Source organism: Alligator mississippiensis, chromosome 8 (assembly GCF_030867095.1).
Source record: "Alligator mississippiensis isolate rAllMis1 chromosome 8, rAllMis1, whole genome shotgun sequence".
Classification (NCBI taxonomy): Eukaryota; Metazoa; Chordata; order Crocodylia; family Alligatoridae; genus Alligator; species Alligator mississippiensis.
The window spans coordinates 6984506-7000530 of record NC_081831.1 but is presented as its reverse complement, the minus strand read 5'-3'; the positions used below and the strand labels follow the sequence as shown (position 1 = coordinate 7000530).

General features: G+C 43.0%; 1 protein-coding gene across 1 annotated transcript; it reads left to right on the top strand.

Moving 5' to 3' along the window:
- The first annotated feature begins 52 nt into the window (after positions 1–52).
- RNF135 (ring finger protein 135) lies at positions 53–15794 on the top strand. Its single transcript, XM_014601844.3, has 7 exons — positions 53–4241; positions 6221–6310; positions 6797–7027; positions 7954–8089; positions 9280–9315; positions 10399–10500; positions 12350–15794. The coding sequence occupies exons 1-7, from the start codon at positions 3918–3920 to the stop codon at positions 12877–12879; spliced, it is 1449 nt and encodes a 482-aa protein (XP_014457330.2). The 5' UTR covers positions 53–3917; the 3' UTR covers positions 12880–15794.
- Positions 15795–16025: the final 231 nt, after the last annotated feature.

The window sequence follows — 16025 nt, the reverse complement described above, 5'->3', positions numbered from 1 at the left end:
AGAATCTCAGTTATCATCTGCATTTTGCAGCTTGAGAATCTGACATACAGAGGAGTCGCCAGTTTGTTTCCAAAGCAACCACTGATTCTGGGGGCCTGAGGTGAGACATCTGGAGCTTGTTATTCAGAAGTGCTGAGCTCTCCTGACTCTGGGAAGTTCAGCTGGAAGAACAGGTTCTAGATTCTCTTACCAATTCTGTCTGAGGTGGGCACAGAGTCAGATGCCACTTTTGACGTTTTAGCCAAAATACTGGGTGCAAGGGCACTCCGTGGCAGAGTCAACCCGAGCAGGGTGCAGGGCCTGGGGCAAGCCCATGCAGGGCCCCACCCCTGCTCCAATCCCATGCGCCCCAGACCTGAAGAGGCTACCGCTGCCATCTGTGGCGGGGGGGAGCGAAGCCGCCAGAAGCAGTGCGGAGTCACCACGGCAGCTCCACCCAGCTCCAGGGGGCTCCCCAAAGCGTGGGGCCTGGGGCGGCTACCCCGATTCACCTCCCCCTAGGGATGGCCCTGCTCAGTGGGTCAATGCCAGTGCTGGGAGCCCACAGTGCCACAGCCCGGTGTGACTGCTAATGGGAGCAGAAACATTGCTGTTCTGATTTTACACCTATTCTGTGCAGTGCTGAATGAATACAGGGAACCAGCTGAATGAACTGCCTCCTCTCCTATCACAACTAGTGCTGGGACATGTCAAGAAGTTCAGAGGTTTGGTTTAACCAAGCAGCCTAACATCCGTTGCTTTTCTTATCTGAACTGCTTACATCTGCAAATCAGGCTAGTTGGGAGACGGCCCAAGCTTCCTGATCTATGACAATCAGGCTGAAACGCTCAGAATAGTTCCCTCTCTTCTAGCTGGAATGAGGAAGTGGCCGTGTGTGTGGGGATAGGGGAACTATTTCTACTGAATGTTTTTTACATTGGAAAAAAAAAGATTTGGCTTAGATTCTCATTGTACTGCTCCCAGCTTGCTCATCCACACCCAGCCACAAGCAATCTGCATCTTTTCTTCTCTTTGTCCCCCCTCATAAACTGGCCTTTGGAACTACTTGTCCAGGAGCCTGATGAATTATGCTGGTGTCAGTTCTCCTACCTTTGAAAAATCATTGGAAGGAAGGAGAAAGCAGCCTCATCTTGCATCTGCTGAAATTGACAGCGAAGCTCCCGCTGACTTGAATGGTGTGTGGTGGCTGGTTTTGTTTCGGTGTTGATTCACATGTTTATTTTTAACCGTTGAGATTTTATCTGAGTTTATTCAAAGAGCACTGCAAAATCAAAGACTACATCAGTTCTCTAGGACTGCAAGGAATCTGTAGAGCATCATGCATAACGCAGGTGACAACATTTTGCCCAGTAAAAGCTTATCTCTACACTATCAGCCCTGATAACTGCTGGGGTGCAGAAGATCTGCTGTGTCACCAGCTCTCCAGGGAGTTGTTACAAACTGGATAACTCTCTCTGAGAACTGTATGAATGCAAACACAGCAAAACTTGTTGAGTTTCTATTACAGTTTTGTGGGGTCTGGAAAAGCTTTGCCTGCCTGGGATCATTTCCACATTTGAAGCAGAGAGAGGTCTGAACCAAGTTCTTGGATCAGAGTTCCCCAGAACTGGGGAGGTTTGAGTGGAATACTGAACTTGGTGGCTCAGATCTCCCTTGTTCAAGTGATGGTTTGGGCTTCCATTGTGACAGGTCCTGGTTACAGGCAGGTTCCTGTTCTATGCCATTTCAACGGATCACACTCTGACATGTGTTCATTAGCACAGGTTGAGTTTTTGTTTTTATTTTTTTGCAATCAGGATTCATGGTAGAGGTGTTATCTTTTATTAGACCAACTAGATTTTCTGCAAAAAGAAATTTCTTTAATTGCAAGCATTCGAGTGCAAACACCCTTCATCAGGCATTGCAGAAAAGACTGCAAAAGTTCTCCTGGGTAGAAATTAAAGCTCATATTTCATAGGAGAGCTGAAGGTGGTAAAATCTCCTGTTTGGAAAAGTTCATTTTATATGCAGATTAGGCTCAGAGAAAAGTTGGAATAGCCTGTTTACCTCACAGTTTTGTTGGTAAGCAGGATGAATTCATATTTCCTTCTGGTTATGGTGTTTCATATTTAACAGAGGAGTCAGTAGATGGGATGCTTCTCTGGGCAGGAATTTCTTATCAGGTGAGGCCTCTGAGCGTTGATGTGAGGTTCTGTGAAGATAATTACCTCAAACAAAGGCAGGAGTGGTATCTCTGGGCTTATGTACACACCATGATTTTTGCCCTTTCATGGGCTGCAACTATGTGTCTGTTTGCATGAGCAGGATTTCCCCATGCTTTAAAAGTCTATCTTGTGCATTAAACTAAAACTCCTCAGTTGTAGTTTAGTTTGGCTCTCTGGGAATTAAAGCATCATTCATGTCCATGGATTTGTTGGGTGCAAACACAAAGGCACCTAAAGATGTGCAAAGGAGCCTCTTTGTCCACCAAATGGCACTGCATATTTTTTTTTGTAGTTCACCCCTTCAAATTGCTTTTACTTTCGAATTGCTTCCACTTTTTTTTTCTTGTGTGGCTTTTTCTTTTTTTTCTTGTTTGCTAGCTCCCTGCTTCCACAGCTGTGTTGCAGGGCACAGGCACAGGGTGGGTTGGGGGAAGCAGTGCTGAACTGGGACCCAGCTTAATTCGTTTGAAAACTTAAGTGTGTGTTAACACAGGTGTGATGCTCCAAAATAAACAAGTTTAAATTTTATAAACATTTAATTTAATGAGGATTAAAAAACCCATGGTGTGTACAGGGGCCCTCTGGTTTCAGGTGGTCAAAGGTGCTTCCTCCTAGTAAAATTATGAAGATTTCATTTTTTAAAATTGTGTTAAAAAAAACATTTTAAAAATGTTATTATTTTTTGAGTTTTTTTGCTTGTTCCTATTAACATATTGTGTCCTTTTCAGTATATCTGAAACTCTGAGTTACTATTTAAAATTTTGTCTACAACAAAGAAAAGAGAGAACTCTCCATGCTGTTGATTGAGCGGCAGATCCTGTCTTCCATAGAAGACATAGGGGTTCCGCTCTTTTCAGAATCAAGCTGATGCCAAATTAAGTTAAACAGCCACAAGAGAGCAGCAGAGAACAAGACATGAGCACTTCATCTGGAAAAGTAGATCTTTGTCTACAAAAGGCTGAGAAGCCTTGAGATATTATACCAGTAATTCTCACCAGGGTGCTGTGAAATCCTTTTAAGGATGCCATGGGGATCTGCGCAATATTAGCATTGTTAACTGTGAAGAGATCTGCACATGACTCACAAAATAAACCCAGAGATTTCAAGTAGGAATTGATGGTGTCTAAAATATTCTGACCTGCTGTGGTCTTTTTGCTTTTTTGCAATATTAGAATTGCTCTATTTTTTTTTTTTTTTAGTGTAATAAAAAAAAACCAGTGAAAGCTAGGAGCTGGCATTTTCTGAGGGGTGCCTTGAGTCTAAAAATGTTGAAAACCGTAACTCTATATGATTCTGAGTCCAGCTTCTGTTGTAAAGGTTTCTCTTTAAAATGAGACTGAGTGTTTAAACATGTGACAATTAAATTCAGAAAGAAATGAAAATTCAAACCTGGGCTGTGTGAGACTAGCAAATGGTGGCTTATAGCATGACACGGAGACAACCACCCAGAGTACTACCACGAGGGGATGCAGGAATCGTGAAACAGTGTACAATATTCTCAACCTGAACCAGATCCTAGACCTGATGCTGGTTCAGATGCTGATCTGAACTTTCTAATTACAGCCCACCTGTAAGGACAAATACTGACTATTGTGAGAGATACAGTGGTTTAAATGATAGGGAAGCAGATGCCCACCAAGGCAGAGTTTCAATTGGGGAAGTGGTTATTTAGCTGACTGATTGGAGAGAGAATTGGAGAGGTCCGCCCTCTCTATGTTTATTGGTAGACAGTCTTTCAGCAGGAGAACGGAAACTGAAAGTTCATCTTGTTTCGCTGTGGCAGGGGTCATGGCTGCTAATCTGGTCAAAAACCTCCAGGAAGAAGTGACCTGTTCTCTCTGCCTGGACTACTTTCAAGATCCAGTGGTCATTATAAAATGTTCCCACAGCTTTTGCCGAGACTGTATTGGCAAGCACTACAAGGAGGTGGGGACAGATGTCAAGTGCCCGCACTGCATGCAGATCTTTCAGTGGAAAGACTTGATGGCAATCAGACAGCTGGCCAATATGGTGGAAATAATCCGGAAGATGGGAAGGGTGAGTTGAAAGAACCAGTAAAATGTATTGAAACTCTGGCTGTGATGAGCAAGAAACCAGTGCATCTTGGGAGCAGGATATTCAGGCTGGGCTTCCTCCAGACGGGAAAGCCTGGGAGCACAGGACGCATACTCTGCACTGTGTATCTAGATTAATTACTTAAATAATAATATATAGCTGTTATATAGGCAGGAGGTGTTGGGACATGAAATCAGGAGATGAGGGACTTCAGTGTGTTCAGCGTATTACAGGTCTGGGCCATATCTGAAGAAGTACTTTTTCTGGGGATATGAGAAGAGAGCCCATCTCAGTTTGAGTAAGTTAACATTGTTCTCAGATTATATTTCTATTTGCTGGATGTTGCATCAGTGCTGCAATATTGTTGGGTACATCGAGGGGGAACAGGAAGCCAGATAGATCACTTTTCCTTAAAGTGGTATTTCTTTTGATGTTGATTGAACTTGAAGGAGCACAGAAGGAGAAGGCGGAAGCTGTACAGATGTATTTTAGATGTAAAGTAGTAGAGTAAAGTATTGCAGTCTAGCTAATAATAATTCCATGATTAGCATCTAGATACCATAGTGATGGGCAGGCACAGGGACCAAGCCAACCTTCATTAAACCAATGAGACAGTAAATGAGAGCTGACTAGATCAGCTAGGGCCCAGCTGCTACGCAACCAAAAATGTTTCATGTCTGCAAGCAGTGGGAATCAGCTGCCATGAGAGACTTCACACCCGCATTTCCTGCCTTTTCAGTGTTTCAGTTTTCAGCCTGAACAAGGTTTTGATATCTGATTTATTTGCATTTAATTTCTTCACAGTTAGGCAAGTCTGACAGCACAGCCTGTGACGTGGGGCTGAGAGCTGCCCTTGGAAGGGAGGGAGCTGAGTGTTGGGGGCAGTTCCTCACAGAGCCACTGACATCAAACTCCAGGCATCTGGAAAGGCTTTGGGTCCTTCTATCCTGAACCCCAGAGGTCTGCTTTTGGAGTTGGCTGCCATGAGTTGCTTCCTCCTCCCAACCCTGTGTTTATTCACTTGCTTTGCCCCTTTGACCTGGCGATAACGTTAGGGAGTGACATCATGAACAGACACTTTTGCTACTGACAGTAACACAGAACCTGGTGAGAAGCAAGCCCAGCCTGTCTCCCCCAACTTCTTCTTGCAGCCCTTCAGTGCTGGAAATAATCCCTAAGGGAGTGAAGGGGGTGTTTATTACTTGGGTGGAACCGGGGGAGTTGTAGCCTGTGCTGGAATTCACCCCATCCTGGGAGAGTGGTGCTCTAACTCCTGAAGTCTGTGAAGGCTGTTTGCAGGGTCTAGCACAAGGGTCCTGGGGGTGGTTGGAAGGGGGGAGGCCAGCCAGAGTTGCTTTCTGTGCCCAGGCCTGCTGGACACCCCAACTGTGTTGGCCCCTCCACCTAGGCCCACAGCCACTGCCTGCAGCTGCATGGGGCATCCAGGTGGGTAAGGCTCCCGGTCCTGTGGCCTTCATGTGCTGCTTTACCCCAGCCTGTCTCCTCTCCTCTGCCCTCTCCTGCCCCCCTCCTTGCTCTGCTTTCTCAATTCATTGCTTGCCATTTTCCTTCTCATTTCCTCTTCTTTCCTGTTTAACAAATACTTTTCTTTTCTCTTCCTTGCTCATCTGTTTCCTGTTTCTCTTCTTTCAACTCTGCCATTCCACTCTTGTTTCCTATCTCCCTTTTCACTGTCTTTAATTTCCTTTCCCCCTTTTTTATCTTTGATATCTGCAGCAAAGCACTTGCACCCCCACATAACACTAAGCCCAAGAGCTTCCTGTTGACTTCCTGTGGATTATTCATCTTCTGAAAGTTAATTGCATCCTTAACTGGCTGGAGCAGAGTCCAGGTAGTGGAAGGTATAAAAGACCCTGGTGTTTTTACCACCTTGTTACCTTATCCTATGATATTCTTTATAATGGTTGTGTAAACGTGCACTGATATGTTTCCCTTTAAAGGAGACAGAGGAAATAAGTGAGATCTCCAGGCATATTGAAATGGTCAAAGATGCCATCCGCAGCCGGGAGAAAGACATGGATGAAATAAATGTACGTATGGATGTTTGTCAGCCTGATATTTGGAGGTAGACACACAGCCTGCTTTATTTAGAATGCAGCAGATATATTTTTCCTTTTCACTCCTACATCTCATACAGCACTGACTGGGATAGCTACGTTCCTCCAGTGGTCCGTATGGGTACCACAAAGTCATTCATGTCATTGTCTTGTCCACCTTGTCCAGGAAGTAGCGTATGTTTCTGTACATCTGAGAGCTAGAACATGTTCTGATAGCAACTAAGAACCACTGGCTTTCAAATAGGCCAAATCCTATGCTCCTTGTCCCAAATTCCCGCTGAAGGCAATACAAGATTTGTGCCAATTATGAATCTTCATTAACTAGTATCTTCTTCACTTTTATAAAAATAATTGTGCTGAAATGAAGTGGTCAGTTTCCAGAGTGGGTAAAACAAGGCCTTAGATATCCAAATTCCAAACTTCCCCTTTGTCCTCACTGTCCTGATCTGCTCCCTTCAGGAAAATCTCTCTCAGATCAAAGGCGTGATTACTGAAGACTTTGGTGCCATGAAAGAGCGTCTTGCCCAGGAAGAGGGAGAGATACTGAGGATCATCGCACAAGAGCAGCAAACAGCCCAGCAAAAAACAGAAGAAATAATTGGCCAGCTCACCAGCAAACTGAACAAGCTTGCAGAATTCAAAACCCAGATGGAAAGAGGGGCACACAACAGCCTGCTGAAGCAGCTGAATGTATGTAGAAATGGGGCCAAATCCTTTGTGGTGCATCGCGCTCTCACGTTTCCTTCAGGTTTCCCAGAGCTGCACTCTTGTTGCACAAGGGTGGCATAAATGCATTGGTATGAATAGGACACCATTGTCGCAGTCTGAGTAGGATGGAACCATATGGTGTTTCCAGATTTGGCAGCTGGTCTGCACTGTTGCTACCAGTGGTGGGAAATTTAGGAAGAAGAAAGTGCTAATGCAGACATAGCCAATGAGTGGGTGGAATACAGTAGGAAGACAAACTTGTTTCTCTCATATCTGTTTAAAGTAGATCAGTCAAATCTAAGGTTCAGATGAGATCCAATAACATATTTGCTTTCCAGAGGGAGGGCATGTATATATGGAGAAGAGCAGGAGTCCTATTTTGCCACTCTTGCAGAGCATATTGGGGAGTGTGTGGAAACAATCCTGTTGATTAAACTGGACCTGGTAATTACTAGTTGTTAGAAGTGGTGGGAAATAAGAACACAGTGTCAGATCCTACAATTGGACTTTTATATAGGTAGAGGTCTATTGCTGTATCCAGTCCAAATCAATGTTAAAAACCTCTTGAGTTTCCCCCATATGCCTGGAGTTGGAAAAGAAAGTCTAGAGGGAGAGAAATCATGTGTTGAGTAGCTGTTTAGTTAAACACGTTTTCTCTGACCATATATATCAAACAAATCCCTTTGTGACTTCCACTAGGGACAAAAAGGTATTATAAGTTCAAATAAATATCTTTTGAGTATTTGCAGAAGTTTCAGGAACCCTTATCCCTTCTGTGAAGCATAAGATTTATGGAGAGCTCACTAGTAGTTTGCCATCCTGACCTTATGAAATCGCCAGAAATTTTTGATGATTTGGTTATATTCATTTAGCCCCACCCATTCATTCTTCTCTTCTGTTACTGTTAGGTTGAAGGAGAAGTGTGCACAGGCCCTCGTGTGACACTCAATGATGAGAAGATTGTTGCTGTCACAAGTGCTGTAGAACAGTTCAGGAAACAATTGGAATCAATATTGGAGAGAGATACGAAGCAACTACCATCAGGTGAGCTTGCTTTAGTCATGTTTTCTCAGGTCAGAAAGCAAGGAATGGGTATAAATGGTCATCTTAAAAATGGAAAGAAATAAACAGTGGAGTCTTGCAAGGATCTAGTGAGGTCTTGTTGGGACTGGTGCTGTTTAATATATTAATATATTCATAAAAGACCTGGGAAGGGGGAGAGGGGTGCATAGTGACACAATCATTCAGAGTGGTAAAAACCAAAGTGGACCTAGAGAAAGATATTTCAAAATTGAGTGAATGGACAACAAGATGGCAAATGAAATTCAGTGCTGATGACTGCAAAGTGATGCAAATGGGAAAGAATTATCCAAAATATACATATATGGTGATGGGGCTCAATGTTATATCCCATCATTGTGGACAGTTTGCTAAAAACAATAGCAGCTCAGTGCTTAGCAACCGCCCAAAAAGCAAATAAAATATTAAGAACTATTAAGAGAATTGTAAATAAAACAAAATATCATTGTGTCCCTTTATAACTCTATGGTACATCATACTTTGAATATTGGCACAGTTTTGGTCTTCGTACTTCAGAAAGAATATAGAAGAATTAGAAAAGGTACAAAGAGGGTTAACATAAGTGACTGGGGCATGGATGGTTTTCATGTGAAGACGGACTAAATAGGCTAGCTGTTTGATGCCTGAGTAGGGATATGATATAGATTTACAAAATAGTAAATGGTGCAGAGAATGTAAGAAGGGATTTATTCTTTATGGTCTCTCAAAATACTAGAACTAGGGGGCAGAAAATTAAACTATTGGGTAGTAGGTTTAAAATGATCAAAGGAAGTTGTTTTTCGTATACGGTTTAATTAACTCGTGGTACTCATTCTAACAAGGGGTTGTGGAGTTTGGTAGTTTTACCCAGCTCAGAAGAGGACTGGGCCAATTCTTGGAGGAAAGTTCTGGCAATAGGCCCTAAACATGGTAGATGGGAGTACAGTCTCTGGATCAGGACTTCCTAAACCTCTGAGTGCTGGAAGCTGCAATAGGAGAGGGGCCAGGGGTGGGAGATTCTGGACATTGTTTGTGCACCCTCCACTTCAGCCGCTACTCTATGCCACTGAGACAGGACACTGGGTTGGATGGACCCTTATAAATGGCATTTCTTATGTTCTTATGCTGTGTTCTTATATCTTTCTTTTATTTTGGAATCTCTTGTCTCGTTACAGAGTTTGGTTCAGCAAAGTACCAAGCAGCTCCCAAAGGTACTGAACACTGTTATCTCCCATTGAAGTCAACCCTTTTTTCTGTCCCTTGTTTGTTAAGATCCGGCTGCAATGGGGGAAATTTACACTCAGAGTTGAAGATTTAATTAAAAAAAAATACTTGGCATAAAACAAAAAGACCTGCTTTTTGTTTCTCACTGATTTGTTGGAAACAAATTTTTAGTAGAGTCGTGACACCAAAGGATTAAATCTGAGTGAGGCTCAGAGCACATCCTCCATAAAGAATACCTGCAGTCTGCTGCCTCTTTCTGGTTGTTTGGGGTTTTTTTGTTCTTTCCTTTCCAATATGATTCTTGCACTCTGATAATTTAAATACCACTCTTGTAAAAATACATGCAGATGCTTAAGTATGAGCATATTAGTTTATGCAACAAGACTATAAAGGGTTAATATAAAAGTAAAGTTGTTCCCAAGACATTGTTGCCAAAAAAGCTTTCTCCAGCCCCATACAGATTACTGCTAAGAATGATTCAGCTGTATGGCGAAAGCGCCAAGTGACAGTCTATCATTTAAATATGCATCACAGTATTTCTGCAAATCTGAGAGAGAGCCCTATGAGATTTAAGAGCTGCATATTAGGAGACTCTGTACTTGGGTAACTAAAGCAAAGGATTATTTAGTGTTTATGAAATACACATTAAAACGATGTCACGTGGACACCAGAGTGCTGAGCACAGTGTAAGAACCTGCGTAGAGCAGCATGGTTAATTTGTATACATAATAGCCCTTATTGCTTCCATGCTCAGATGCCCAATTGGTCCTTTATGCATCTAACTGGTCATTTCTAAGTGCAGCGACCACTGTTGCGTGCCTAACGCCTGAATAACCTAAGTGTAAATTATATATACTTAACTACATTTCCTCACATGCTTAGCTGCATACATATTCTTTAGAAACAGGCCTGAGTATCTGTCAAACAGAGATATATGCATATATAGTACACCTATATATATTTGACAGACTCTGTAACTGTTGGCAATTGCCTTTGCCTTGTGTTTAGTTTTAAGGATCTGCTATTTGAAGAAGTTCCCTAATATATATATTTTTTCCCTTCATGTTTAGTACAACCTGGAGATTTACTTGCTGAGATCAGTGTTGCCTCTTCATGTCCGGAGCCTGCAGACAGTAGTCCAGACCCAGTTATTTCAAGTCAGTTTGCTCCGTGTAAGTATGTGAGCCAATATGACAATTCAATAAAGAGGATGTTCCAAATGAAAGGCTTTGGCCCATTCACCAACAGCTTTCTAGAACATTTTGAGCAAGATCCTCAGCTGCTTTGAATCAGTGCAGCTTCACTGGTGGAGATGTGCGTGTATAACACAGCTGAGGATCCGGATGTTTGCTTATAACTACCTCATTTAAAGGATGAGAACATTTTACAACACTGTAGCAGCCATTTAGTTTGTAGGTTAACCACTGTGCAAAATTATTTGTCTAAGAACCGGTCAGTAACATGGGTCTGGTTCTGTTCAGTACCTTCATTTGTGAGTTAGGACTGAGTGTACACTCATTGGCAGATGACACCAAGCTGGGTGGCCCTGTAGATGTGTTGGAGGATGTGATCTTGATAAATGGAGGGAAAAAAGGTATGAGATAAAATAGATGAAATTCACTCGGGGCAAATGCAAAGGGATGAAACAATTGACTGCACAAATCCAGAAGTAGGAGCGCCGAGCTAGGCTGCAGTACTGCAGAAAAAGGATCAGGGAGTTTATGGAGGACTCGAGCTTAGCAGGAGTCAATAGTATAATATTGTTGCCAAAAAAGCTTAGTAACATTCTGGGAGGTATTAACGTGCAAGGCACTGGTGAGGCCTTGCCTGGGGTATGATATCCAGTTTTGGGCAATGCACTTTAGGAAAAAAGTTGGCAAATTAAAACAAGCCCAGAGAAGACCAAAAAAAATGAGTGAGTTCTCAAAAACCTGACACATGAGGCAAGGCTGGAGAGAAGGGCTTATTTAGTCTGTAGGAAAGAAGACTGAGTGGGAAGTTGATAACAGTCTTTAAGTATAAAAAGGGTTGTTATCAAAATAATGGCAATCAATTGTTCTCCATGTCCATAGGGCACAGGACAAGATGTAACAGGCTGAAATTACAACGGAAATTTAAGTAATATAGTAGGAAAAACTTTCCAGCTCAGAGGGTGGTTAAGTACAGGACCCAATTACCTAGAAAGGTAGTATCATTTCAGCAATCACAAGTTTTATAGAGCGGGTTCAACAGACATTTGTGTGGGATGTTTTATATGGGAGAGATCTTGTCTCAAGCCAGATTTTGAACCAATTCACATCACAAGATCCTTTCCAGACTTATTCTTATATGATTCCAATGAAGCAGTAGTTTTCTAGCCTCTGTTGGGCATGGTAACCCTCTTACTTTTTATTCTGTTACACACAATTTGGTTGTAAGATTGCCATTGGGATCAGGGTCCATGTGGTATTAAGTGATTTCAGTTTCCCCTCTTATAGCTGGGTTGGTTGTTTTTTTACCGTGCTGTGTTGGCTGTCACTTCTCAGGCCCGATAAAAAGTGTTTTGCATTTGAAAGCTTATCTAACCCTATCCCACCTGTGCAGTTGTTCCAAAAAAAGATATCACCCTGAGACATTTTTGCCTCTTGCCTAATTCCTGGACCATCACGACTACTACATCACTCTAGCACTACCATACTTAGTTTCCATTGGAATTCACAAGCTCAGTCTTGAGGGTCAGTACCAAAGGTTTGCTCAGTCTCAGTGGTCACAGTCAATAGGAGTTTGCCTGAGTCAGCACCAGGCTCAGGATCTGGCTCCTACTGTTCAACTGAAGATTCTTAGCAATTTGCAAGATTGGGCTCTGGGATGCAATTTGGGTGAAGGATTCTTGTTTGGTGGCCAACTTTCATTTTGATTACCTAATGGGGCACAACTCCAGCTGGGTACACGAGGCATTTCTGTTTACCAGGTTTCATAAATGTTGAATTGACAAGTCTCCCCATTGCCTTTGGATCAGAATATTTCCTTTATCTATTTTAGGGGCAGAAAACGTGACCTTTGATCTTGAAAGAATTCATCGCCAGCTAGAGGTCAAGGCTGAAAACAGGAAAGTGATTGTATCTCTCTATCCCCCACGTTACAAAGACTCTCCCAATAGGTTCCGCATCAGCCAGGTCATGTGTTCCCAAAGTTTCTCTTCTGGATTCCATTACTGGGAAGTAATTACCAAGGACAGCGCTGGATGGGCCGTCGGAATCGCTGACAGAAAGATTGGTAGTGGGGAGAGACTGGGAAGAACTGAACTTTCCTGGTGTGTGGAATGGACTAATGGACAATTGTCAGCATGGCATAGGAACCAGAAAACCCCATTAAAGGAAGGGAGACCCATGAGGGTTGGTGTTTTTCTCAATCTACCAGACAAGAACCTGTCATTTTATTCCCTTGCCAAAGAAGAAACACACTTACATACATTTGAAATCAATATCTTGGAGCCTGTGTACCCTGCCTTCTGGATGTATGGCTTGGATGAAAAAGGGTCTTTAAGTATAAATCATATAAAGAAAGAGTAGGCTACAATACCCATGAAAAGGGAAGAATTGGGCTGTAATGTATAGAGTTGCTTTAATGCTGGACATTAACAGGGGATGTTTTCTTCTGCTTGTCTCTGTGTTTGCCTTCCTTGTTCCAGACGGCCTGACCTGCTCTGGTTTTGCTAAAGTGACCCTGTCAAACAGTTAGGACAAGAAGCAGCCCATGCTGACCATTTCTCTTCCTCCAACTGCATGTAGCCAGAGACTTATTTCACAAAGGGCAGCCTCAACCCACAGACTGTATCTCACTATGCCAAAGAACAGAGTGTCAATACAGGTATGGCACCACTTCATCCTTTCAAGAGGATTTCTTCCAGAAGGATGCATTTGAACAGGAAAAGCTCAGCAGGAGACAAGACCCTTAATCTCAGCAGGGCAAACTGGTATTGGGAGTAATGTGCTATAACACATTCCCTTCCTACACGCAAAAAAGCTTGAGAACGGTAGTTTAATCATGATTTGAAATCAGGTACAAGACAGGCATGTTCGAGACTGACTGATGGACAGGTAAGGTTCTTTGGGTAAATCTGATATCTTTTATTAGACCAACTCAAATAGCTGGGAAAAATTTTCTTTGCAAGCTTTTGGGTGTAAATACCCTTCATCAGCCTGAGGAAACATCTGCAGTTGACTGTGCTCTTCCTGGATGGAATGAATAGTAAAGAAGCCAGAGGCTGGTATGCATGCAGGAAAGCCAGTCAGTGACGATGTAAATTGAGGAGTCAGTGGATTGAGGGGGGGAGGAGAGGCAGGAATGAATGTAGCTGGTAAATATGGAAAGGTACCTGGGGAGTCAGATGTTAGGCAGGTTATAATATGTCATAAATCCAATGTCTAGATTTAGTCCATGATTTTTTATATCCAGTAGGTTGATGAAGTGAAGTTCATAGGCTCATCTTTGAAAGATTCATAGATGTTAGGGTCAGAAGGGACCTCACTAGATCGAGTCTGACCCCCCGCATAGGCAGGAAAGAGTGCTGGGTTCAGATGACCCCAGCCAGATGCCTATCTAACCTCCTCTTGAAGACCCCCAGGGTAGGGGAGAGCACCACCTCCCTTGGGAGCCCGTTCCAGACCTTGGCCACTCGAACTGTGAAGAAGTTCTTCCTAATGTCCAGTCTAAATCTGCTCTCTGCTAGCTTGTGGCCATTATTTCTTGTAACCCCCGGGGGTGCCTTGGTGAATAAAACCTCACCAATTCCCTTCTGTGCCCCTGTGATGAACTTATAGGCAGCCACAAGGTCGCCTCTCAACCTTCTCTTGCAGAGGATAAAAAGGTCCAGGTTCTCTAGTCTCTCCTCGTAGGGCTTGGTCTGCAAGCCCTTAACCATACGAGTGGCCCTTCTCTGGACCCTCTCCAGGTTATCCACATCTCTCTTGAAGTGCGGTGCCCAGAATTGCACGCAGTACTCTAACTGCGGTCTGACCAGCACCCGATAGAGGGGAAGTATCACCTCCTTGGATCTGTTCGTCATGCATCTGCTGATGCACGATAAAGTGCCATTAGCTTTTCTGATAGCTTCGTCACACTGCCGACTCATGTTCATCTTGGAGTCCACTAGGACTCCAAGATCCCTTTCCGCTTCTGTGCCACCCAGCAAGGTCATTTCCTAGGCAGTAGGTATGCTGGACATTTTTCCTCCCTAGGTGCAGCACTTTGCATTTCTCCTTGTTGAACTGCATTCTGTTGTTTTCTGCCCATTTGTCCAACCTGTCCAGGTCTGCTTGTAGCTGTTCCCTGCCCTCCGGCATGTCCACTTCTCCCCACAGTTTTGTGTTATAAAAGGTGTTTTGTAAGTTCCCATTGAGGTTTAGAACTGAGAGATTGGAGAGAGAATGGTTTTCCTGTGAGAAATGTCCCCACCTGGTATTTAGGTATTTGTGTCTTTGATAGATTTCTGGTGAGCACTTGTTATTTGGTCTCTCCTACGTATTTTCCATCAGGGCATTTGGTGCAGCAGGGTTGTCCCAGCAGGGTCTGGATCCATTTGGTATGGTTTGGGCCATAGGAAGTTTGCTTCTGGTGATGAGGTTGGCAAGGTTTGGTCCTTGTTTGAAGGCTAGGATGGGTGGTTCTGGGAAGAGATCTCTTTAAGAAGTTGGTCTTCTTTTACTATGGGTTGCAATTGTCTGAGGATTTTCTGTATAGGTTCTAGGGAGGGGTGATATGTCACAGCCAGTGGTATGAGATTCATGGGGGTTTTCCTTCTGTACTGCAGCAATTTTTCATGTGATATCCAGGTGGCTCTTTCAAAAATACAATCTATGTGATGATTTAGGTCATGATGTATGTGATGGATGCTTTTTACTTGCCAATTCTAGGACCTCTGTGCAGGAAAGGTGCTGCCTCTCACAAGGTTCTCTTTAAGCATAATTATAAATCCATGAAGTAAGTGAAGCTGTTGAGCTGAAAAGGTGCTACTGGTACTGTTGCAGTTTTTAAAGTGGTCCATGTACATTTTGAAATATTTTAATTAACGTATGCGGTGTACATTATTTGGAAGTAACTCTCCTAACTGGAATTTGTATAACGTCATATTAGGCCTTGATCTTCCAAACACTTACTCCCATGCTGAAATTTACTACTTAAGTGTAATGGAGAGAAGAGGACTGAGATCTTTCCTCTATTATGCTCATCTTTATGCTGAGTCTCATGCTTAGATCCATGCTAAAAGACAGCCATGTTCGTTTTTTGTAATTATTTTCCCAAGAGCATTGCACAGTCAAGCTTCAGGTATGTTCTATGTAAATCCTGAGTGCACCATTAACAAACAGTTCCCAGTCAGCTTCTAGAAAGAATACCAGACACACATTTAATATACACAAATACATTGCAAATACTATTTGGAATACTTATGGGCAATTACTTTAATAAAAACTATTAGTAAATCAAATTGGTGTTTCTTTTACTGTCTTCCCTCCCTCTTTGCTGCTCTTTGTATAGTTAAATGCAAGGTTTCACCATAACATTTACACTTTGGTACTTCAATACATACGCGCTGCCTGAATTTTGGAGCTGATTTTTCTGTCTGGGTAGTTGAGGGTATTTGCCTGGGTTCTTCAGCAGGCGGGAAGAACGAAGGGCCGCATGGCTGTTCTTTTCCAAATACGTCACGGTCCAGGAA

Excerpts from the sequence above, each read along its gene's own strand:
- RNF135 (XM_014601844.3), top strand. The coding sequence starts at position 3,918 with ATGTTTATTGGTAGACAGTCTTTCAGCAGGAGAACGGAAACTGAAAGT. Across the intron at positions 6,311-6,796 it reads AAGACATGGATGAAATAAAT|GAAAATCTCTCTCAGATCAA; the intron begins GTACGTATGGAT and ends TGCTCCCTTCAG. Across the intron at positions 9,316-10,398 it reads GTACCAAGCAGCTCCCAAAG|TACAACCTGGAGATTTACTT; the intron begins GTACTGAACACT and ends CTTCATGTTTAG.